Consider the following 23,824-nt stretch of genomic DNA (forward strand, 5'->3'; position numbering starts at 1 on the left):
TCATTTGTCCTCATCTAGTGGTGTACTCCACTTGACCAGCTCCGACTGCCCGCGCCGTCCAACTGTCAGGTTGGTGGGCCTAGCGGTAGTTGCCGTCGCCAACAAACTTGTTGCTGGGGGGTGGCTTGCGCTAGGCGTCCCTTTACTCGGCACATACTGTACGTTTTTGGCGGGGTGTCTGGTCGTTGACTGCCCTGCTTCTGCCCGATCGAGTCGGCGACCCCTGGCTCTTGAGCCTCAGCAATACTAGACCATTGCCCAGTCGGCGCTGAGGAAGAGATAGCGGAAACTTCCCGGATTTTTTTTTTTTTTTTCTTTTCTTTCTTTTTTTTTTTGGCAATTGCAGGGTGGGAATTGCTATCGAGGCATTTTCTTAAAAGTCAACTCATAGGGCTGCGAAAGTGGAAAGGGATCCAAGTGGTTCTGCTCTTGTGCTGTGGGCGTCATCTGCAGATTCCCGGACTGGGGAGTGTCTTTTGTGCCCGAGGCTTCTGAGAAGAGAAGGGTAAGAGGCCCAACGCCTCATCCTCGATCGAGAAACGGCTGCAGGGATCTGACCATCCATGAACCCCGCTTCTGGACGGGCGCACATCGTATAGGGATAGTCGGCCCCATGCTGGGGTTGGTGTGCCCGTCGCACCGTCTTCAGTAGTGTTCGAGAGCGCATAAATGCAGCCCAGCCCGGCCCCCTGCAACCTCTTCCCCACGCCTATCCCTGCCCTTGTCACTTCTCCCCCTTGTCAGTTATCCCATTGTCGAGCGGTCGAGGGAGTCTGTCATTAGGGACTAGCGCAATCTGAACATCCTAGCTAAACCAACAATGCCTCCCTGGTTCGGCGATCACTCGAACCATCGCCAAACACTTACCGGCCCGAAGTCCAGTCATCCCTCATTCGGCCATGTCCCATGACTCGGCCGGGACAGAGAGCAGCCTCGTCGATGTCGGCCTTTTTTGGGGTTACGGTTGAAGAAACGCCGTGTTTGCACTCTTTGCCTAGTGCCAGTACCAGTGAGACATTGAGCCAATGTTATAAACGCCTACTCAATGTGATTCTCGGTCTCTATCGAAGAAAGCTAGTGGATACAACAAAGGGGGTGGGTATTATTGCGCTGCGTAACTTCATCTTGAACTATCCCATGCCGCCCACCCGCCTTAAGCAATTATCCGGGACGCCAGACTGTGCTGATAGTGACATAATGGGCCCACGCGTGCTCTTAGAACCTGGGGTATTTTGTGATCCGAGGTGCAGTCCCCTTATTTTGTTTTTTTTTTTTGGTTTTTTTGTAGTGTACAGGTACAAATGTTAGTGAACGGAACAGAGACATGAAAGAGTTGCGAATGATGTCGCCTCCTGTTGATGTGATAGACCCCTGTTTTGTGAAATTTTGGTGATGAAAGGTGTATTGTAGGTAGGTGAAAGGGGGGTGGGTGGGTGTGGACAGAGAACCAAAAAAAAAAAAAAAAAAAAAGGAAAAAAAATAAATAAAATAAAATAAAAGATTTGCGGCATCTAGCGTCGAGCCATGAGGTCTGGTACCTCAGAAAGCATGCGGCTGGTACGTCGGCTGCCCGTCCACCATGTCCAGGCCGCCAAAGATGTACACATCCTCGTACGTGGCGCCCTGTGGCGCATAACTCGTCAACAGGGGGACGCCGCCGCCACTGCCGCCGTGGTTGGTGCCTTCGCCCATGGTGTAATACAGCCCATTTGCGTTGGCGCTCATGCTGCTGCTCGGCTGGGCAGCTGCCCGCAAGTCTGGCAGTGGCAGGCTGCTTTCATCGCCGTACGACGGCGGTTCGGGCGTGGCAGGCTCGTCGACGGTCAGGTCGCTCCGCGCGCGTTGGTGCTGATGGTGGTGATGACCCGGGGTTGCCGACTGGAAAGCCTGCGAACCTGCGAAGTCGAGCTCCGGGTCGATGGCGGCCCGGTTGATCACCCCAGGGCTCCCCACGTCGGCCATCTGCACGTGGCTTGGGCCATTGGCGAAGTAGTGGGCGTATGCCGGCGGCTCGCTGATAGGGCCGTGGAGGGTCTGTTGGTGGTTGTGGTGGGCAAGATGATAGTGCTGCATTTGGCTAGCCGCGGCTGCGGAGGCGTTGTGCACTGGCGCGTGTCGCATTATCCTGCCCCTCTTCCTGTCGGCTGATCCATACCGGCTCAGATCCCTGCCGCTGCCGAACTGAATGCCCCCATAGCCGCGAGTCGACGAGAGAACACTCCTATGACGCACAGCGCTCCGTCCCGACTGGGTGCCTTTACGGTACCTCGTCGTGCTCTGCACCCCTTCCTCAATAGCCCACGGCTCCAGGAACCACTCAGTCGACTTTTTGCTGTCGCCCTGACTGCTCAATGAAGACAGCGTGGTCCCGGCCGATCCCTTTTCGGTGTCCCCGCCCTTAGAGCTGATGGACCTGCGGTCGCGCTTCGTGAAGGCCTAGACACGGTGACGTGGCCGTTAGCTACGGCGGGACCGAGACAATGGAGGGAAATAGTACCTGGTTCATGCTCAAGTTATGCCGGATGCTGTTCATCCAGCCTTTGTTACTGTCGTTCTTGTACTTGTCCGTGTTCTCGCGGAACCACTGGTAGATCTCCTGTAGAGTCATGGCATATCGAGGGTTGCTCATCAGGGCGCGGTAAATGAGCTGCGCGTACGGCTCTTCATTTTTGTTGTTGGCAGCTGCGTCGTTTGATGCGCTGCCACCGTTGGTAGGGCTGTTCCTGCTGTCTTGCCGGCTGTGGCCCCCGGCGACTGAGTCGTTCAACGCCTGGACGGTTGCCACATCCTCGGCCGTTGCCAGGCCGGGAGCCGGGCTCGGCACACCCTCCTCCACGCTCGCGCCGAGTGCTATGCTGCAGGGTGACAATGGATGGCTGCTTTCCGGAGTCGAAGAATCACCGTCCCTCGGTGACGCAAGATAGCCGGCGCGGAAGTCACTTCCCAGCGCATCTGAGCTTTGGAACGTGCCGGTGGGGAACGGCGATGATATCGGGGCACTTCTATTTTGCACAAAGCTGTCGCCTTCTCTCTGGGGCAAACCCGAGGTCTGGGGGTCCAGGGTATGGTATGGATTCTGGAGTGGCTCTGAACCCGGCTCCCACGGCGTGGGTCCAACCTGGACCTGATCCGGCGGGGCCCAGCTGCGAGGGGAGGACTGAGCCGATCCGACGTGCCGCTCAAGGCCGGTCACTGTCGGAGAGGTGTGAAGTGTGTAGTTCTCCGGGCCGTCGTTGCCTGTCGGCGTTCCGAGGGGCGCGTTCCACACTGGCCCTCCACGGACGTGGCTCGTGACGTAAGGCCGTCGGCTTTCTGGACCGCCGCTGCTCATAATCCCGGTCATCTCCCCGGCAAACTGGGGTCCCGCGTGCCTTGCGCTGGGCGATAAGTTCATCTGGGTCAGCTGCTGTGACGGTGAGCTGCTTACTGTCTCTGAATTCGAGACAGCAGGCATCTCTCGAGACAATTGTGCTTCTTTGTCGAGTCTGGCGGAGCGGAGGAGTTCTCCGTCAGGCCCTGGGTCGACGGCGAGGCAGTCGGATGGTGGGAACGTGGAAGGATACTCGGGGTCGCCCACACAATAGAGCGAGTCTGGTGACATGGAGGTCTACAAGATCGAGATCGAGATCGGGACGAGAATCGATGGGTTCCAACCCGCTTGAAAGGTTCGTTGGAGAAGAATGGGGATGGGCGTGGGAACGAAGGTGTTTCGGGCGAAGGACTAAGAGGCCCGTCTGTTGGTCGACTGTGAACCTGGGGTCCGGCCGGATGTTATTGCGGTTGATAGGACGATCAAATGTAGATTAGCGGGCTGTCCTGGCTGTTCGGTATGTACCTTCAAGAGAGGAAGTAGGTACTGCCGGGCCGTGCAGATCGGCTCTGACCCGCAAGGGTGTAACCTGGATGAGGGTGCGTCTCCCCATAGGAGGGAAGAGGCAAGGGTAGGAGGCGAAAACTAGGCCAGGCCTGGGAAGCAATGATGCGGGTACAAGGTTGGGGTCCGCCAGCGCATTGTCCGGTTGACTTGATATTTACATGGGCATGGCTGAGCAGGCAAGATGCCGTGTGTGTACCATGCGGGTCTGTGCTACATAGCTACGTGCGTGTAGGAGAGGCAGGGCACTGGTTAGATGGGGGTACTTGTGTGCTATTTCCCAAGTACCATGTACGGCATGTCTCTCTACTGGGCGCATGTGTGTGGTGTGTGGTGTGCGTGCGTGTGTGTGTGTGTGTGTGTGTGTGTGCCTGTATGTGTGCGGATGTTGCGTGCCCTGGCTGCCGGTGTGTGCCTGCGTCTGCTAAAAAAGAGGGACCGAGACGCAAACGAAGAGGTGGCTGTTTTAGCCATTCCATACGGCTGGGAGACACGACAGGGAGATCCCAACCTGGGCCACGCAGCCACCAGATGGGGTGGGTGTGGTCATTCAGGCCCCGACCAGCCTCACTTTGGTCGCATGGCCACACTGTACAGGCCTTCCTCCACATGCCCCGCCTGACATGCGACAGCTCTACTGCATAACATGGACGAGAGTGAGAACTGATAGCCAAGCCTGAGGCAGGGGACCGCCCGGGAATCCGTCTGGAGCTCACCCGCCGAAACCTGAGCAGCGAAACCAGGCACCGTTGGCTGGGCAAGCAGCGAGCCGTGTGTGTATCAAGGCGGTGACGGCTTGCGGCGTGCTCAACAAGCTCATTGTCATCTGCAGCTTGTCGAGTTCGACCTCTGCTTGTCCTGCCGGTCGTCTCTTCCGCCCACGCCTGTGCCGTTGTTGGCAAAGAGAACATGACCGCCAGTCCCTCTCCTCAGAGCCCGCAATCCTACGGCTGAGAGCTCAGAACTGGCGGGAAAAGGCAGAGAAGGCTTCTCCGGAAAGGTGCATTTGGCCGACTGGGGCCAATCAACAAAAACCTGGCAAAAAGAAACGCTTTTGGCAGTTGGTCGACGCAGCCAATGGCGATGTGACACTCAACCTCACCAGAGGCATCTTGCACCGTGCGATGGCTACGCTGCAATGCCTGGAACGAAGTCACCCATATTGTCATTCTAGAAGGCTGACCGAAGAAATGCGCTTCATTGATGCTTGCGTTTCACAGCAAGTAGCTGCAAGGCAGTTTATGACGGACCGAGAGCGTCGATGGGAAGGGCTGCGGAGCTCCAGGCATTGGCCATTGGCGTCTCCCAGGCACGGTCTCCATGCCGGCCTCCCCCTGCTGCTGTCCATCTCCGACGACTCCACGCCCATCTGGGCAACGCTGTTGCCTTCAATTCACAGAGGCACACCAACAGCAGGGCTAGCAGTCAAGTGGGCAGTGCAGCCGGACGCTTTGCAAGCGGCTGTCTGCCCAGGCGAGAAAATGAGTGGCGCGATCAAGTCCGACGCTCGGGACCCGGGAGGCGACATCATCAGGCGTGACAGCCTGCGCCCCACGACGTTCGGCGAGAAATAGGCGCATTGATGATCTGGCCAGGAGAGGGTCTCACAGAATCCAAAAGAATGATGGACAATGTGTTCTGCATGAATTACTCGCGCTGTGGCCGGCCGGCAGTGTGTCCATTCGCCGTAGTATCGACAGAGACCTAACACGCACAATGGCCGGCGTGCCGGAGATTGGGTCTCCGGTGCGGGCCGGTGCCGCGGCGGTCGGTCCACATCCTGAGCCCCGTCTGAGAAATCCCGCAACCTGGGCTAGGCCCATCACACACAAGAATGCGCTTCGTGGTTCCTTTTTCATTTCCGGTAGTAGATCTACCCAAATGGTCAGTTTCCGGTTTACGATGACTGAAGCGTGCGGGAGCGGATCCTCGCAAGGTGTCACAAACCTTTTTGAACTGGAAGTGAAGCTGAAGGATACCCTACGAACCAAAGAGTTAGCCCCAAAGTTGCGACAACCTACGCGCATACATGACGCATGCAAGACACCAGCGTGCCGGTAAGACGTGCAGAGGCGGTTCGGATCACGCGGCGGCGGCTGCGTGGCGCACATTTTGCAGGCCGAAGAATGCCGGGGTGGCCGCGGGCTGGGCCCGAGACATATGCACCCCACGATCTCGATCCCACAAATTGCGGCGTAGCAGCGGCATGAGGGGGACGAAAACGTGGCCGGACCTACCTTGTCGAAACTGCTCTTGAATCCCCGTTCCTTCTTGGCACTGTAGTCCCACTCCCGGTCGACAATCCGGAAGGCGATGTCTTCGTACGGCGGTCCGGCTATGAAACGGATGAGGCAGGTGTCCTCCTTGCCCGCAGGGGCGAACGACTCCCCCTTCCTACGGCCGTGTTCCCGGATGATCTTGAACGTCGGCGCCTTGGTCTTATCGATGAGGTCCGGGTAAAAGATGTTGAAACGGTAGCCCTGAACGACCTTGGGGGGCGGGTTGTCGTGGTCGTAGTGCGTCTGGTTGTACTTGTTCCACTCGTATCCCATGAGCACGCGGTTGAAGTAGCGTGGCTTTCGCGGCCGGTACTTGTCGGCCCAAAGGGGCTTGGACATGCCTGGGACTGCCTCCTCGGCGGTAAAAATCTCCTCGCCTTCGCTGACCCCACGTGCGACTTCGCGGTCATACAAGGCCTTAGTGGCCTGCGAGAAATCCTCATTCCCAGCCGTCGCAAAGCGGGCTGTCCCGGGTGGCGGGGCGTTGGAAGCCTGAGAGGCCGTGGCTGATGCCGCGGGTCGGGGACCGAGCTTAGCCGCACTCGGGACCGGCTCGGAAAGCGTATCGGCAAAGCCACCGGACGCTTCCAATGCCTTGGCCTTCTCGGGATCTCGGGCCATGAGCAGCTGAACCCGGGCGTCCTTGATGGCCTCGCAGACGTTTTTCAGCTTGGCCTTTGCCTTGTAGACGAGGAGACTCTTGAGTAGCTCTCCCCAATAGTCGGTGTCAATTGGCTCGTTCGACTGCAGCTTGGCCTTGATCTGCTTCTCGAGCGCCTCCAACTGCTCCAGTGTCTTGGGGCTCAGGATTTTGTCGACGTCCGACGCTACCGAGGTCACGGCTCGCCCCTCGGGCCCCTGGGGCTGGAGTTTCTGACGGCGATCGGCACATAGAGCCATCAGGGCTGTCCAATACTCCTTGTTCCGCCAGTTGGTTTCGAGAGTGTGGTATGATTTGATATCCTCGTGCAGTTCCTTGAGCTGCGCCTCGTTCAGGTTCTTCAGGACAGCCTCCGGGGACGGAATCATAATCTCCACGTCGGTATCGTCGTCATCGAAGACATCTCGGTCGGAGTCGATGAAGCGAAGGTTGAAAGCGAGGTAGTCGATGGGTTTGGCGCGCTGCTCCCGCACCCGGATGTCGGCCTTTTTCTTTGCCTGCTTCAGAACGAACTTGTCTTCGTCGGCGACGAACTGCTCCGATTGCTGGTCTTGGGTGAGGTACCTGCTGGCAGCGGTTGCCATGGTGTTCTTTGGCGGTGCGTGGCGTGGCGGTTTGGAGATGCGGCTGGCCGAGTCGTAGCGTGGCGCCGTGACGTCCCTGTCTGGTTTGCGCGGCGACTTCCACCCGTTGATCATGGCCTGCCTGCCGGGATCCATAGTTAGTTGCAATGAGTTTGGGTTCTTTTTCCTGTTGTGATCAAGAGAGCGCTGTAACGTAGATGATGTGATGGTGTAAGATGATTCAGGGAGAGGGAGAAAGAAAAGGAAAAAATAAAAAAGGTTTGGACGCAGCGGCGTTTGCCCTGCCTGTCGTTGTCGGCCTGGATCACCTGCACGCTGCCAGTGGAAGGCCAAGCGCTTGGTTAGCATGGGCGGCATCTCAGCAAGTGCCTGGCAGTCAGCGCTGGGGCGCACTGCGGGGCCATTACGCTAGCAAGGGAACCAATTCCTTGGCGGTTTGTGGGGTCAGGCGTTGCCGTCATTCAGCTTGCGACCCAATTGGAACATTTGGAAGTGCTGCTGACGCTCATCGCACTGCAACTGAACTGTTCGTGATCGCAACCTAACCTCAGTGATCGGGGCACCAACCATGCCCGCCGTGATGCTTCCGCCCTCCGCACACACCCCCAACATACTGGCACGCAACGCATGCCATGTATAGCATCGGCAACCAGGGCAAGATCATGCGCAAGCTGCTGGGGAAGCCGCCGCCCGATTCCGCACACGACACTTCGGTCTCGGCAAACATCACCAGCTCCCCCCTTGCTCCTCACTACCGGCCATCTGCATCGCAGGATGTTCTCTACGCTGCCGGCGTGCCCATCACGTGCATCGACAGCTCTCCCGACGGTCGCTCGGCCGTTCTCGCCGGCCGCCATGTGCTGAAGACGGTCTGTTTTGACGGCCTCGATGTCAGGGAGGGCATCGACTTGCGCGCTCTGCTCGTCGCCCAACCCGCGCTGCGGAACAACACGCCCACTTCTGTCGCCGACCAGCTCTCCATCAAGGATGTCAAATGGGGAGAGCCGCAGGGCCGGCAGGCCATCTTCACGGCGTGTACCAACGGCAAGATCTTTCAATACGACCTCGTGCGTGCCGGGTCTACTTCGCTAGGAAGCCCCGTCGACTGCGTCCAGATCCGCGAGGACTCGCGCCAGGTAAACGCTCTCGACATCAACCCCCATCGCAACTCGTGGCTGCTGTCAGGCAGCCAGGACGGCATCGTGCGCTGCTTTGACGTCCGCCAGCCCACGCAGACGCGGACCGGGGCCACCTTCCGTTCCACCCAGGCCTTCAAGTGCAACGCAGACGTGCAACATGTCCGGTGGAACCCCAAGGATGGCTTTATCTTCGCCTGCGGCACCGAGCAGGGCGTGGTGTTGAAGTGGGACATCCGCAAGCCCAGCGCGCCCATCCTGAGGATCAATGCCCACGAGAAGACATGCACCTCAATCGCATGGCACCCAGACGGCATCCATCTCGCCAGCGCGGGACTTGATAGCAAGTGCAACATCTGGGACATGTCCAAACAGGATAAGCGACAGAAGCCCAAGTGGGCCATCTCCACCCCGGCTCCGGCCGGCACGCTCGCGTGGCGTCCCGGTCAGTGGTCCGCTACCGCCCAGGGCAAGCGTGCGTCGCAGCTCGCCATGTCATACGACGAGAGCGGTCAGAGGAGGTACGGCATCAACGTGGTGCACATTTGGGATCTTGCCCGGCCCACTATGCCCTACAAAGAGGTTCAGAGGTTCAAAAGCTCGCCGAGTGCCATGCTCTGGCACGACCAGTACCTGCTGTGGACCGCTGGGCAGGACGGCATCTTTAGCCAGTGCGATGTCTCCTTCGCGCCCAAGGTGATTGACCGCCAGGCCGTCTCAACAATGGCCTTCTCCTCGCGGGGTGACGTTCTGATGCTTCTCGACGAGCGGGCCCCGTCTCATCGACCCCGCCCACACATTCTCCACCATGACGCCGTCGCGATACCCTCTTACAGCTCGAGTCCCGCGACACCCAGGTTCAGCGTGAGCCGGAGCGACTCAGAGGACGACGCCGTGGGCAGCTTCTTAGGCCCAAGACGCCGCGGCAGCCGAAGGCGACGCCCCAGCACCCGCTCCACGGCCGCTCTCAGCACCACGCCGCCCGCAGGTCCGGGCATGGAAGAGGTCATGTCGCTTGAGCAGACGATTAGAGTCACGGGCACCTACAAGCCCCAGCAGGCCATGGCTATTGGTCACGCGCCAGCCGCCGCCAACGTCGAGGTGTACGAGTACCTCGCAGTCAACTACCTGGAAGCGCTCAACCGGGAGCTCCCCCCTTCTCCGGGTTGCAAACCGCTGCCAGACCGGATTGCCGCGACCCTCGAGCATTATGCCAAAGCCGCGGCAAACGTTAGGCAGTTTCGGCTTGCACAAACATGGCGCATCCTGGCATACGCTGTTAACATGCTGCTTCACCGGCGGGCACAGTACCACCTTGAACGTCGCATGGACCGTCACAATACCTTAGCTCGGAAGAAGACCGAGGCAAAGGCGAAAGCCCTGGGAAAGCTGTTGGACGCGCCAGCGGAAAACGTCCTCGATGGGGAAGCAACGCCGCGGAAGGTCATGTCGGCCACAAGCCTAGACAAGGCGCTGCCTCCAAGGTCTCTGTTGTCAGAAGAGCTGGAGAGCACTTCAAACGTCCCGACCCCGGTCGCGCGTCCCGTGCCGGATGACCTGAACATGAGCCATCATGATAAGAACGATATCGGCAGGAAGCTATCCCCCGTCGTTGAGCCAGAGAGCTTCACCCTTCCTCCTGCAGCCCATCTCCCGCCGGAGACGCGCAAGCGCCTCGACTCCGTACCGTTGTCTGTCGCCAGCCACGACAGCGAGACGACCCAGGCGAGCACTGAAGGATACGACTTTTATGACACCGAAACACTTAGTAAAGCCATCGACGCGGGCACATCGAGGCCAACACCTGCTCGCGTGCTCGATTACCGTGGGTCACCCTCTCCAAGTCTTCGGGCTCGGAAGCAACTCCTAAGGCACGATTCTGAAGAGAGCTACGTCCAGTTGTTCTCCATCTCGGACGAGAGCAGACGGACTACTGGCCTCGCAAACTCACCAGACGGCAGCGTGTCAGAGCAAGCAGCTAAAGCTAACGTTCTAGCACGGCTTCAAAGTCGCAGTGCAGACGACGAGGGAGAGTTCCCGAGCCGCATACGCGGTAGGCGAATCGACAGCTCACCAACACACAACACAATTGCCCCCATTCGTCGACTACTCGAAAGAACGGAGACAGACCTTACCTCGTACACGGACGAGCATAATCTCATTACCCAGACCACGACCGACAGCTTCGAGTCTCATTACCTCTCGCAACCTAGTGCCGAATTCGGCGTCGAATCGCCCGAGCAGGAACCGTCCCCGGACGAGGCCGTTGTCGCACCGTGTGACGACACATCCCCATTTATAGTTGAGACAGATTACCTCTGCTGGCCCGACGACCTCTCCTATCCTTACCCGGTCCACCCATCACGGGGCTTCCCGGTGGCTCCGTCTTCACCCCTGCAGCCCTACACCCTCATATCTCGCGCCCTGTCGTTCGAAGCCAAGTCATCGGCTCTAAATGCCTCAGCCATTGTTCTCCTCCTCAAGCCTCTGCTCCCGGAAGACGTCATCGATCCTTTCCACGCTGCTGCAATTCTTCGCCAGCATCATTCTCGTCTCATGAGCATGAAGCTCTTTGTCGAGGCCGCGCTCCTTCGCAAACTCTGCATCAAGGGCTGGCCAGGCTGTGCCCTGGCCACGACGTGGGGAGAGAACTACCCCGCCATTTTTACCCCCGCGCAGCAGGATGTCCAGGCCAGCTTTTTGTGTACCAGATGCCACAAGCCGCGGGATGTGGACCGCACGTCAACGTCGAGAGAGTCGATTTGGCATTGTGAGAGGTGCAAGGCTGTCATGGCGCCGTGCGCGGTTTGTGGATTGCGCGATACGGCGCCTAATTTAACTACTAATACTCTGACGCACGGGTTGGCCGCTGGTCAGGAACCCATCCTCACCACGTGGTGGTATTGCCCTGGCTGCGGGCACGGGGGCCACTCATCGTGTCTTGCGGCGTGGCACGCGGCTCTCGAGTCGGCGTCATCATCGGGGTACGCCGACGTGCTTTATGACGCCCCTGGCGCGGAATCCAGCGACGGCTGTTGTCCGCTCGACGGGTGCGGACATGCGTGTTTACCCGGCCGGTGGAGGGCCGAGAGTGTTGTTACGTCCCGGACGGAGGAGGTTAGTCGCGTCGTGAGGGAAGCCACACGCGCTGCTGCTGCTGCTGCTACGGTAAATGCGAAGGCCGTTACTTCCATGGCAACAGAGGGGCCGATTCCGGTGGGTGATGAACCACAGCACGGCGATGCCTACCTCGCTGTTGGCGGGCACGGAGGGAGCGGTGTAGCAAGGCATGCTGTGAGAAGCGATGGGAACGACGTCCCGCAGAGTCGGGCGGTCGAGTCGGTCCGGGAGACGCTTGCCGTGGCCACCGGGACGTTCGGAAGCGGCGCCGGCAGGGCGCCCGGAGCGAGTATCCTCAGTTCAAGCCCCGGGAGAGCGGGTGGTATTGTGCCTGCGGGGGAGAGGAGGAAGAGCGTCAAGTTTGTTGCTACTGATGAGAGGCGGTGATCACTTGAATCCTTGTACTTTACCTGGGCTACATTGGCCAACTGTAACTGGCAACTGACGCAGAGCCCCCTGTTCCCATTGACAATTACCCTCAAAATTAACTTGTGTTAGTAAGCCGCCCAGCTACATCCCCAAGAAAGGCTGTGGAAAATAACGAGAAGGACAAAAGGGGGTGTTCAGAAGACGGTGTTCTTACCTGCCGGACAACAAGCAGTCTGGTAAGCCGTATTATAATTATCACATCCCACAGTTATGTCGAATACCTTCCGACACGCGCTGAGAGACACAGCAAGATTAAAATTTGCCAATATCTGTCATGGAATAGAATTATGCGAGCGCAGTAAAACGGCGTAGTTAACTCGAGTTGCGCGTTTGCAGAGTTAGGGGCAACATATCATGCCCGGTGTCAGAGCCACTTTTTTTCGGCCATATCTTCGGAGATTTTCCCCCCATCGCATGTGTAGATCCCAACGAGAAGATATCTATGATCTTGAGCGTGGATTTAATCGGTGAATGCGTTTTCATCCCCACATCGAGACCACATTCACATTCGTTCGGATGCCGCGGCACCCTGGCTGGACCTCTTAGCCGTTCAGAGCTCTCTTCTTCTGCTTGACCTACGCTGCCGGTCATGATTAATATTTGTAAATGAGATAGTCTATGAGCAAGGACCGTTCTGCAATTTGCGCGCTCTGTCCACCTCACCGAATTACAAGCATTTGCCGATGAGCACTTGAGTGCCCACGGCCAGAGCCACTCAAATTACTCAACAACACAACAGATCACACATCACCAACTTCTCTACTACTTGCCTACTTCCGCGGGTACTTCCGCATTAAGTCGTAGCTCCGATTTAAAGTCGAGGCCTATCGCTCCGTTTCTATCGGGATCATCGCTGCCACGATTCAATTAACGCAGCAATCAAGCTCAGTCAGGTAGGCACTGATTGACGCGTCGCTGGCGAACGTGGGTACTAATTAATTAACTAGCAACGCGACAACCACTCCGCAACCATCATGATCGCGTTCGACAGCGACCACAGTGAGCTTTGGGTAACCGTGCCGCTGCCAGAGAAGTGATCAAGCCGCTGAAGGACTCCGAAAAGCGTTGCGGCGAACTTGGGTAACCGCCCCGCTTCGGAAGACATCAATACCTTTCCCGGATCACTACACTCCCCCCGCGACGACATCACCCAGCGCCACCCGGATCCGAGGATCTCGATTGACGAACTTGGGTAATCAATCGAAGGAACCGCTGCAAAGGGTTTCCCCCGTCTTGCCGAACCTGGGTAGGCTTATAGACGGTTCCCAACACAACTTCGAGCTTGCTTAGTGAACTTGGGTAGCCAGGCAAGTGACAGGAAGGTTCCCATCCTATCCGCTATCTCACAGCGCATAAGAACACACATTACCGACTTCTCTACTACTTTGCTTACTTCCATGCGTATCGGTGTATCGGCGCCTTTTTGCTATGCCACAGTTACTTTTCAAGGAGCGATACTAGCATGCTAACATAACAATGCACAGAATATACGCTTCTTGCACGGTCTTAGGACGTTTGAGACACAGGGCGACTGCTAGCTAAAGAGACGAGGGACCGGACCAAGGCCAAGGCACACGTATCGCCCAATCGTCAACTATCGAAAGATGAACCGAGAATAGAAGGCCAGCGTTAGGTTTTCACGATCGCCGTTAGTGTGTCTGATAGGATGATTGTGCTCAATTCCGGCCTCTAGGCGTATGTGAATACGGCAATAGCCGCAATACGGAATACGGCGTCAGCCACAATGGAAAAAAGTAGGAAAAGCAGCTAAGGTCAGTGGAAACGAAGTCAGATTTCTCGCAACAAGAGGCAGAGTCGTATAGGTTAGCTGACCGTGCAGAGATCTGCGAATCCCACGGCCGGGCTGAGGGAAGTAAACGTGAGAGATCTGCCCGGGAAGGAATTCGGGGATGGGAATTGATGATTCTTAGTGCTGGACACTGAGACGAATTGCGAAAGGTGTAAGACCCGTATCTGTACCATAACGAGCGACTTCTCCGTTACGGCTTTTTCTAGGCCTAGCCTTGATCTACGGCATGGAAGCTATCGTGGTAGCCCCAGGCTCCTCAAATACTGAGGGTGGATTGGAGGAGTCTTTGCTAGCCGGGTGCGGTCACGCCAGAGAGGAGTGATGGGGGGGGGGGGGGAGAATTTGCGAACAGCCGACGAAAAAGTGATCACGATGCCAGTGTATTTGTTCCGAGAGCCAATGTGCCGTTGACGCCATCGAGCTATCGCAAAAGACGCAGAAGCTCAGAATCCATGCCCAGCCGTCATCCCACTGCCAGCCGTCCAAATCGTCCAAAGCCGTCGGGCCGTTAAACGCACATCTGCATTGGTTCAGTCAGCCGGCCGGTTTGCCAGAAACACGGGGACAAACGCCCATACGCACCATCCTCTCCCCCAAATCGCCAGCACCAGAAATCTATCGCTGGGCGCTCCAGACGTTCTTGAGGAGACCGTCCCGCTGAGCGAGCCTGTTCAGCGCATCGTCGCTCTCGCCCATGGCCCGCACGAAACCCGAGAGGGCATAGATGATGTTCTCGCCCTGGATGGCCCGGCCGTTCTCGTCGACCTTGGCGATGGTGATCTGGCAAGAGCCGTGGTCCTTGGACTTGATGATCCGGCCCGTCGCAGAGCACTTGCGGGGGACGTAGCTGGAGGAGGGGGTCTTGGGTCAGCAAGATGGTGGCCGGAAACGGGTTTCGTCGGGCAGAGCGCGCTTACAGGTCGACAATTTCGCCACGGTCGTTCTCCATGGTTGCGACTTGCTATGAGTTCTGCGGAATGACGGGTTCGGGGAGTGCGTTGCGGTGCCGGAGAGCAGGACTGCAAAATTTCAGGTGTCGGTCTTGAATTTCGATCAGTTTTGGCGATTTGGTGGCCTGTGGGCTGGGCAAATGCACGGACCACTACTGCCCACCACTCAGCCCACCCAAGAGGAAGGTGGGTCATCATGGATGGATCCGATTGTTCCGTCAGGTGATGCCGCGAGCAGTTCGCGATGCAAACGGTCCCGCTTTGCAGCCATTCCCGTCGCGCACCCATTATCATAAGTCCGTTGTTGTTGTTGTTATTATTGGTGTTCTTGGCTAGGCGCGAGACAACCTTGCAGACCTCGGGTGCCTTTGACCAATCCTACCCCGATTGCTTTCATTAGCTGCGAAACTGCCGTCCCCGAAGATCTTTTGCGCGAGACTCGAACGCGCTGGCCGCATTGCATTCTGCTCTCTGCTGGACAGATCGAGGATGGCGACCAGTGGCTTGGTGTCCCCTTCCACTGCTCGAACGGCACACAATGATTGCGTCATCCTAATTTCATCGTCGCCCGAATTTCCGTCCATTTGCGATCTTCTTCCCAAACCGCCCAAGAAAGTCGCGTTGCGTAGCGGGAGCAACGCCGCGCCAATACCCGAAAATGCGCCAAAGACGTTTACAAGCGCCGCAAGCATCTGGCGGGCGTCGCGACTTGAAGAAGAAGAGGAAAACCCGGCATTGGGGACAGGCAGTTTGGCATCGACGAGTTCGAGGGCTCTTACTGCGACCGAACCATCGTCAGAAGCTGTGGTAGAGAGTGCGGTCGGTGAGGAAGCGGCGGCCGTAGCAGCGCCAACAAGGAGAAAGAAGTCAGCGAAAACTACCTCCGGGAAGGTATCGGATGAGGCCGCCCCAGACAACACCGCTACGGACATTCCGCCTTCCAAAAAATCTGCGAGGAAACCCAAGTCGACCAAGGATGCAGCAATGGCGCAGACAACATTACCCAAGGCGAAGGTTACGAAACCAGCCTCAAACGGAAAACAGCCAAGGAAGAAGGCAGAGACTGTCAGCAGGCACTTCACTGCCGTACCGCCTATGCCGGAGCCCGCATCAAAACAGGCCACAAACCCGACCCCTCATGAGCATATGGTACTTGAACCGGCCATGACAAGACGGCTGGACTGGACGCCTCCACGCGAAACTATCGATACGCACCACCCCGCGGATTCATCTGCCGTCAAAGAGACATTCTCCCCTACATGCGCTGCGGCAGAGGGCGGAGTGCCTGCTCCTAAGGACATGTTTAAGACTCTATTGGACAGGTACGGTCGACAGGCAGATGCGGCAGCGGATCCTGGCATAAGAGACACCGTATCTACCTCGGAAAATCCAGACGTCCTCGGGAAACGGAAGCTCATCGAAATGGTAGCAACCGCTGGTAGTAGGTCGAAAATGCCAGAGGCCTCACCCAGTAAGCCGAAGGCGGCAAAGAAGAAGCCGCGAACTATCACAGAGCTGGCGACCGCGGCCTATCGCCTGCCAGAGGAAAACGACGTTTCAGCAGACGGGCCAAACCAAGAATCTCTGCTCGGCTATGTGGAAACCAATCTTGAACAGACCGTAGGGACGCGCAAGACATTGGGAGCTAAAGCAAAAGCTCCAAAGAGGGCGACCAAGCAGAAGCCGTCGAAGAAGAAGGTGGAGGCGCGTAAGCCTGTGCTTCTCTCACCCACGAGCGCCATGCGACAAGTCGCTAAGCAAGACTTTGTGTTTGGGACGGCGAGCCAATTAGCGGTAGAGGACGACCCCGATCTTCTCCGCGCCTTGCACCAAGCCATGAAAGAATCGAACCAAGAGGACAGCGACCCGTTTGCCAGCTCTAGCCCTTCCAACAGCAACCCTATCTTCCGGAGGAGATTGGGGACCCGGCTTTGGGCAGCCGGTGCTAGGGACGATGGCGGCGACCTTCTCGATCTGGAAGTGCTGGACTTGACAGACTCGCCTCCGCTGCCAGAGAATTACGTGCTACACGATATTTTGCGCGAGGGAGACCGAGCGGTGCCGCCGCAAGCACCGAACGGGGAAATTTGCATCGAGATCGAGTCGTCTGATGGTACCTCGGGCCTCATCGAACCGCCTCCCATGGAAGACCTTAGGTCTTCCCCCCCTCCTTCTCCTCGCGGGGCCAACGAAAAGAGGATTCACATTGAGAATCCCGCTCCACGCAGCTACGACCGAAATCGGCTACCGATCCCAACAATTGACACCAATTTTGAGCCGCCGCCAAGCAATCAGGAGCATCACCAGCTTCTACTATCTCAATCGAGCAGCCCGCTGAAAGCCTTCCCTGAGGCGCCGCCGCGCCCGAACTATGAACTATACACGGATGCGCGATTAGCCAGAGAGGTGGCTTCTTACGGCTTCAAGGTCGTCAAGAAGCGGACGGCAATGATTGCGCTGTTGAACCAGTGCTGGGAGAGCAAAAGTACAGCCAGACTGGATAACAACAGAACAGCCCAGGCCTCAATGTCGACGTCGTCCACCAGGCAATCTGCCTCTCCCCCGCGGCCGAGGGGAAGACCGAGGAAGAATTCACCAGCCCCAGATACGGCTGCGAAATCACCGGTACTAGCCGGCAAACGGGGAAGAGGGCGCTCTGCCTCGCCCACTGAGACTGGAGTTGAGGTGCCGCAGGTTGAGAAACGGCCACGCGGGAGGCCTCGGAAGGACAAAACCGCATCCCCGTCAAAACCATCGAAGGTGGCGTCGAAAGGTGCGCGATCAAGGTCACCACCCGCGTCGGCGGCGACGGCACCAACAACACCGGGACGCCGCAACGTCCCCGCAAAGTCGGTGGTCGAGATTGCAGACTCAGACTCGGATGACCCCTTTGCGTCTTCGCCCGTATCATCTGCGGACAAGCAGGATGTCTTCTCGTCCCCGTCGCATATGGACCTCTCGGTCACCGAGGACACCGAGATGTCCCTCATGGCCAGTCCGACGGGTCAGCAGGTGGCACTGTTTAGATACATCACGCAGGCGGTCATCAGCGCGCCATCCTCCAAGGACCCGATGGACCCGTCGTGGCATGAGAAGATGCTGATGTACGATCCTATCATCCTTGAGGACCTCGCCGCGTGGCTCAACTCGGGCCAGCTGGACCGCGTTGGTTACGACGGGGAGGTGTCGCCCGGGGATGTTAAGAAGTGGTGCGAAAGCAAGAGTATCTGCTGTCTATGGAGGGTCAATTTAAACGGCAGGGAGCGGAAGCGGTTCTGATCAGCGCGCGAGGAGGAATTGGGTCAGGTGACGCGGTGGGTCGGTTTATGTTGGAGCCTCTGGAACTGAGTCGACGGCCATTCTCTTTACGGCGAGTACTGTGGGTTTATCTGCTTATACCTGTGCAAATGATGACTAGGATCGAATCCGAACACATACGGAGGTTTAATTTGTTTCTAGCTCTCTTCCACCCTTGTCATGATGCTCCGCATATGTTCAACCTGTTGCAGGTCTGTCCAATCTGTCCCAGACGCCCAGTTCCCCGGATTCGGCGTGGTGGAGTAGTGGGGCGAAGCGGGGGCAGGGTGTCGGGGTGTGTTGCTCAAGCCTCGGTCCAGCTCTCTGGTGCCAAGGTCCGGCTGTCCCAACCACTCACACACTCGTCAAAACCCCTTAAACATCTCGGCTGAACGCGTGAGGGGAGCCGCCCCAGAAATTGTCTATTTCCAATGAGCCCTCTGAAACCTAGTCAAGCTAGGTGCATCCCCTTCAAGTCAACGTTCCAGCCCGTCCGATTACTCAGCGTGAGGATTTGCTACTGTCGAGGTCAACTCCAATCGCGCCTCGCCTCGCCGTCAGCATCAACAACATCCGTGGTAATCAACCAGAGCTCGGGGTTTTGGATTATCAGGGCTGTAACCCGCGAAACGAGGAGCCGAGGCAGGCGATTCTTCTCAATCATGCCAGCTCAAAGACAGGGTCAACGGGTTGATGCGGCCGGAGTAAAGAAGAAGGAAGAGAATAAACCGCCTCCGGTGATACGTCCTAGTTCAAGGTACGGCCCTGCTCCCGTTAAATCGCTCAAGAACACAAGTATTCATCGATTCTCAGTATCATCTTGCTATCCCCCACCAACCAGGTCCTCCTGCTTCGCCGGGTGCAGACGTCGAGTTCGTTCGCGTCGGCACACGTTTTCCCCGGGGGGAACTTGTCCTCGTTCCACGATGGCGAGCTCCCCGCTGCAGACGGCCCGGCGATGCACGAGGACGGCCCGGCGTACCGGCTGGCGGCGGTGCGTGAGACGTTTGAGGAGAGCGGCATCTTGCTTGCGAAGAAGGCGGGCCAGAGCCGGGAACAGGGGCTTTTGCATGTTCCGGATGAAGCGCGTGAGGCGGGAAGGAGGGAGGTGCATGCCGGCCGGGTTCGGTTCCCAGATTGGTTGAAGAGCGTGGGCGGTGAACCCAATGTTGGTATGTTTGTTTTCTTGTTTCTTTTGCTCGTTGTTTTCAAAACTCCCGGTCCAGTCCGGGATTACTATACTTTGGTTTTTGATTTTACGAGCTCGCAGACAAACCAACACTAACTATTGTGACCAAGACAACCTCATCCCCTTCACCCGCTGGATCACGCCGCCGGGCGTGGGCAAACGCTTTACCACGCAAATGTACCTCTATATGCTACCGCTCTCGGCCCAGGCACTCAAGACCGTCCCCGACCCGGACCTGCTCCATCAGGAAACAATCATCCCAACGCCCACCCACGACGGAGGATTAGAACATACAGCGGCCGCTTTCGAAGACGCGAGCGTCTGGCTCGAGCGGGCAAACAAAGGCGACATCATCCTCTTCCCGCCGCAATACTACCTGCTGCATCTCATCTCCGAGTTCCTACGACCGTCCGCATCAGCATCACCGTCGGAGGACTACCAATCCCAGAGAGACGCGCTGGTAGCATTCCTTAACAAGGTGCCGACTTCAAGGCAGGATAGGGAGAAGGGAAAGCGGCGCCGGGAACATGACATCCCCTGGTCAGAGAAGGTCATAAGTCCTACGATGCTGTCTTTGCAGCGCGGCGACGGCCGGCTTGTGCTTGGGTTGGACAAACCCGGGCTGGAATTGAAAGGATCAGCGAGAGGTGGTGACTGGGACCGTGTTGTGCTGGTGCATTTCCGGAAAGAAGGTCCGAGGAATGTCGAGGTACGGTGGCGAGAAGAGGTGTTGCGGGAGGAGAGGGAGCGGGAAAAAGAGGCGCAGAGTCGAGATGCCAAATTGTAGACTTTCAACTTTCCGAAGGAGACTGCAGTCCCATCACGGTTGCCTCACTGACTCCCGGGCTAAATTAGGCTGGGGTCGTGCGGTGCAGATCACTCGATAAGCACGGCCAGATTTCTCTCGTCGGCTGCGCAGACGATGGAGAGCGAGATAACGAAGCTGCCTGCAGAATCAGCCTGCGCTGTCTGTCCGCTGCTGGCAGGTTGAGCCGCCACCGGAAAGGTGATCTGACAGGATGCACAAACCAGGCCCATCGGCTGGGATTAGGATGTTGTGTTCCCGCGCCTAGGCGGCCCTCATCGCATTTGCTGTGTAAGGCCCGGACTCGCAATGCGGGAGTGTCAATGCCGAATGAGCGGCAGCGGAGAGAAGGATGCGGGCCGCGGCCGACCAGAGCACCACATTCGTCAGCTGGCTGCCTCCCGCAGGCCATGCCTGATCGGTTGTTGTGGGGTCCCCGAAGGCGGCTGTGCTTGGCGCTCTGCCGGCGGTTCTGCCTAACCTAACCGGGGTGGTAATAAGTGGTACAAGAAATCGAGGACGGCGAAGAGTCACATCAAGACGTCCCCACATCCGGCCGTTGTCCAGTATCTCGCGGGCCAGGCGGTTCACTGTTGCCTCTTTGCTGCCTGGTCCGAGCATGCGGCGCTTCCCCAGCTGTTCACCATTGGGGGAGGGAGAAAGGTGCGGTGTGAGGAGAGATGCGTTGGCAGCCTGCGCAGCCTAACACTATCCCCTTGCGTCTGCATCCTCCGACCAAACCATCTGCCAGTCCAAACATAAAATACTTCTTCTTCTCTCCCCTCACAGGCCAACACTACTTCTTCCTCTTCAAGTGTTTTTCGTATAAACTTTCGGGCTGAACTCCCCCACACCAACTCCCATTCACCACCTGGCTCTCAGGCTAAAGCCAGGTCAGCATTGCCCCAATCATCCATCATGGCGCCCGGTGTCCTCTGCGAGACGCCTCCAGCTGTGGACGAAGCTCGCGACAAGATGGAGGTCTTGGCCGTCAACGGCAACGCCGTCGGCAAGGCGGATTCGAAGCCCGTCAATGGCGAATCACAGCCAGACGCAGCGCCCGAGGAGAGCAAGAGCAAGACCGAGGAAGAGGGCCAGAACGAGAGCGACCAGGAGAATCCAGAGGACCAGACTATGAAGTGCGAGATCAAGCATCTCGACCGGCGGTACGACGACAAGGACGAGAGTTACTTTACGGAGCGCAAGGCCGAGGTCGAAAAACCGAAGCAGAAGGACTGGTGGCGCCTGTTTGCGTTTTGTCTGATTAGGCATTACGACTCGGAGGATGAGCTCGAGACTACCAGCCTCTACGTCAACCCCCAGCCGCTCAGGCAACTTCTCGCCGACGTCATCGGCAATTATCCTGGGGACCCCATCAACGTGGATGATGTCCAAATCCGGTCTCCCTACCACTCACTGTTCCATTACCGGAACCAGCTGGAGACCGAGGGCCTCAAGCGCTTCGCTGAGGACCCAGAATCGCTGGAGCACCTCAAGCTTCTTATTAACTGGATCAAGACGCACTTTGAGCTGGACATTGCAGCCTATGAGAGGTGTCTCAACAATGATCACAAGGCCATAAGCTATGACAGGCTCTGGACCCTGTTCCCCCCCAAGACCATCGTCTACTGCAAGCTGCTTGGCCAAAACCGAGCCCTGCGCGTTAATGACACGTGGTACGACACCTGCGAGCTGTCTCCAGGTTTGTCTCTCAGGGCCGACTTTGTCGACTTTGACGGCGATCGGCTAGGCACCCGGCGCCTGGAGCTGTCTATCAGCAAGTTCCAAGGGGTGCGCGAGCTGAGCGAGCTCAGTGCGATGCCCATCGACCTGCTGGATGATGCTAAGGAGGTCCGCGAGGAGCTGCTTGCGCGAGGCAGGAAGTTCGAGAGCTACATCGGACAGCACTTTCTCCAGTACGACGGCATCGCCCTGAAGAGGACGCCAGATGGGTACGCGCGGTTCAACGTCACGGGCCGTGTCATGATCGACTGCAAGACGTTCCACAGACTGGAGCCCAACGACTCGTTCATCGTCACCACCACCGACGAGACGGGTAAGAAGGAGCGGAACCGGCGGAAGGCCATGGCCAACATGACGTTCGCGCGCTCCAACGAGCCGCCCAAGTTCGACAAGCTCTCGGACGAGGATGCCATGCTCACCAACGCCACGGTCCGCGGCTATTCGTTCACTGCGAAGCGCTTCCTCGAGTTCTTCGCCGACGAGTTTGTCGAGATCGAATGGAACACGCGCTGCTTCGACGACCTGGTGCTCGACCCGTCCGTCAAGAAGACGGTGCAAGCGCTCGTCTCGTCGCACTCGCAGAAGCGCGAGTCCTTTGACGACATTGTCAAGGGCAAGGGTCAGGGGCTTGTCTGCGTGCTGCACGGGCCGCCCGGTGTGGGCAAGACGTTGACGGCCGAGTGCGTGGCTGAGTTTGTGAAGCGGCCGCTTTACATGGTGTCGTCTGGTGACCGTAAGTCCTTATCTGACGGGTGATTTCTTCGAGCATTCTCAGCTGACATATTACTCTCTCCCCAGTCGGAACCAGCAGCGCGGACCTCGACCGCAACCTCACCCGCATCATGGACATGACGGCGACGTGGCGCGCCGTATTGCTCATCGACGAGGCCGACGTCTTCCTCGAGCGGCGCTCGCTGCACGACCTGCACCGCAACGCCATGGTTAGCGTGTTCCTGCGCGTGCTCGAGTACTACAGCGGCATCCTCTTCCTGACGACCAACCGCGTCAACACGTTCGACGACGCCTTCAAGTCGCGCATCCACATCCCCATCCGCTACACGGACCTAAGCATCGAGTCGCGCCGTCAGATCTGGCAAAACTTCTGCCGCATGGTGCCCGGCGGCGTCGACATTGACGACAAGGGCTTGTACACGCTGGCCGAGGCCGACCTGAACGGGCGGCAGATCAAGAACGCCATCAAGGCGGCCGAGAGCCTCGCATCGTTCGACGGGGTCAAGCTGGACCTGAAGCAGCTGCTGCAAATCACAAAGATCCAGGCCATGTTCGAGAGCGACCTGACCAGCCTGAGCGGCATCGACTATACCGCGCCGGGGGCAAGCAAGAAGGATGCCGATACCCGGAACATGTTCCTTTGATTAAATTATTATTTTTCTTTGGTTTGCTACTATTATATTTTTGGCTGTGTTTTTCTTTGCACAGAATTTTACAATCATCTAGTCAGTGGTTCACGGCCGGCATCATGGCGTTAGGGTGGATTCGGAATCTTTGTTTGGCTGGGCTGCTTCTATACACGAGTTGATGTAACTACGAAGGTACCTTAGGAAACATACACTGGAGATTGCTAGTTCATCAAATGCGCTCAGCACAACCGGCTCTGGCATAAATTCAAAGAAGATTATCCAGAGCGGACTATCCAAGTTATTGGCCTGCACGTTGCTACTTACCGAAGTTATGTCCCTTGCTAATTCTGCGAGTTGAATTGGAGACTTATAAGTTAATTACTCCGGGATCTAATGAGAGCAACAATTCGCACGCGCAAATCTGCAGCTTGTTGTTGACCAAATCTACGTATCCTGGCATTGCCCTCTATGATCCGGAAGCATACCTCCCTAGTTCAATAGGATAGGCGGTTTTGGTGATACTCGATCGGTAACCCTAACCCGCTTGGTTTCAGTTCTGAGTGATTCCATTCCCCGCCCCCACAAT

General features: G+C 57.5%; 7 protein-coding genes across 7 annotated transcripts; 4 read left to right on the forward strand and 3 right to left on the reverse strand.

Annotated features, from left to right (window-relative positions):
- Positions 1 to 1,539: 1,539 nt before the first annotated feature.
- Positions 1,540 to 3,601, reverse strand: MFIFM68171_00102 (Forkhead box protein J3; the record flags this gene model as incomplete). Its single annotated transcript, XM_071055524.1, has 2 exons — positions 1,540 to 2,436; positions 2,498 to 3,601. The coding sequence occupies 2 exons, from the start codon at positions 3,599 to 3,601 to the stop codon at positions 1,540 to 1,542; spliced, it is 2,001 nt and encodes a 666-aa protein (XP_070911625.1).
- A 2,128-nt stretch (positions 3,602 to 5,729) lies between these two features.
- Positions 5,730 to 7,533, reverse strand: MFIFM68171_00103 (Splicing factor Cactin; the record flags this gene model as incomplete). Its single annotated transcript, XM_071055525.1, has 3 exons — positions 5,730 to 5,747; positions 5,822 to 5,854; positions 6,112 to 7,533. 3 exons carry the CDS (start codon positions 7,531 to 7,533, stop codon positions 5,730 to 5,732), a joined length of 1,473 nt encoding a protein of 490 aa, XP_070911626.1.
- A 497-nt stretch (positions 7,534 to 8,030) lies between these two features.
- On the forward strand, positions 8,031 to 12,041 carry RTC1 (SEA (Seh1-associated) complex subunit; the record flags this gene model as incomplete). Its single annotated transcript, XM_071055526.1, has 1 exon — positions 8,031 to 12,041. One exon carries the CDS (start codon positions 8,031 to 8,033, stop codon positions 12,039 to 12,041), a length of 4,011 nt encoding a protein of 1,336 aa, XP_070911627.1.
- Positions 12,042 to 14,508: 2,467 nt separating this feature from the next.
- Positions 14,509 to 14,842, reverse strand: RPS21 (40S ribosomal protein eS21; the record flags this gene model as incomplete). The annotated part of the gene is made up of 2 exons (XM_071055527.1): positions 14,509 to 14,740; positions 14,811 to 14,842. 2 exons carry the CDS (start codon positions 14,840 to 14,842, stop codon positions 14,509 to 14,511), a joined length of 264 nt encoding a protein of 87 aa, XP_070911628.1.
- Positions 14,843 to 15,332: 490 nt separating this feature from the next.
- Positions 15,333 to 18,122, forward strand: SLX4 (5'-flap endonuclease; the record flags this gene model as incomplete). Its single annotated transcript, XM_071055528.1, has 1 exon — positions 15,333 to 18,122. The coding sequence occupies one exon, from the start codon at positions 15,333 to 15,335 to the stop codon at positions 18,120 to 18,122; it is 2,790 nt and encodes a 929-aa protein (XP_070911629.1).
- A 680-nt stretch (positions 18,123 to 18,802) lies between these two features.
- Positions 18,803 to 20,116, forward strand: MFIFM68171_00107 (Nudix hydrolase domain-containing protein; the record flags this gene model as incomplete). Its single annotated transcript, XM_071055529.1, has 3 exons — positions 18,803 to 18,897; positions 18,954 to 19,312; positions 19,440 to 20,116. The coding sequence occupies 3 exons, from the start codon at positions 18,803 to 18,805 to the stop codon at positions 20,114 to 20,116; spliced, it is 1,131 nt and encodes a 376-aa protein (XP_070911630.1).
- Positions 20,117 to 21,052: 936 nt separating this feature from the next.
- MFIFM68171_00108 (AAA+ ATPase domain-containing protein) lies at positions 21,053 to 23,253 on the forward strand (the record flags this gene model as incomplete). Its single annotated transcript, XM_071055530.1, has 2 exons — positions 21,053 to 22,610; positions 22,676 to 23,253. 2 exons carry the CDS (start codon positions 21,053 to 21,055, stop codon positions 23,251 to 23,253), a joined length of 2,136 nt encoding a protein of 711 aa, XP_070911631.1.
- Between the last annotated feature and the right edge of the window lie 571 nt (positions 23,254 to 23,824).

The sequence above is a fragment of the Madurella fahalii genome (assembly GCF_045866475.1).
Source record: "Madurella fahalii IFM 68171 DNA, scaffold_1, whole genome shotgun sequence".
Taxonomy (NCBI): domain Eukaryota; kingdom Fungi; phylum Ascomycota; class Sordariomycetes; order Sordariales; genus Madurella; species Madurella fahalii.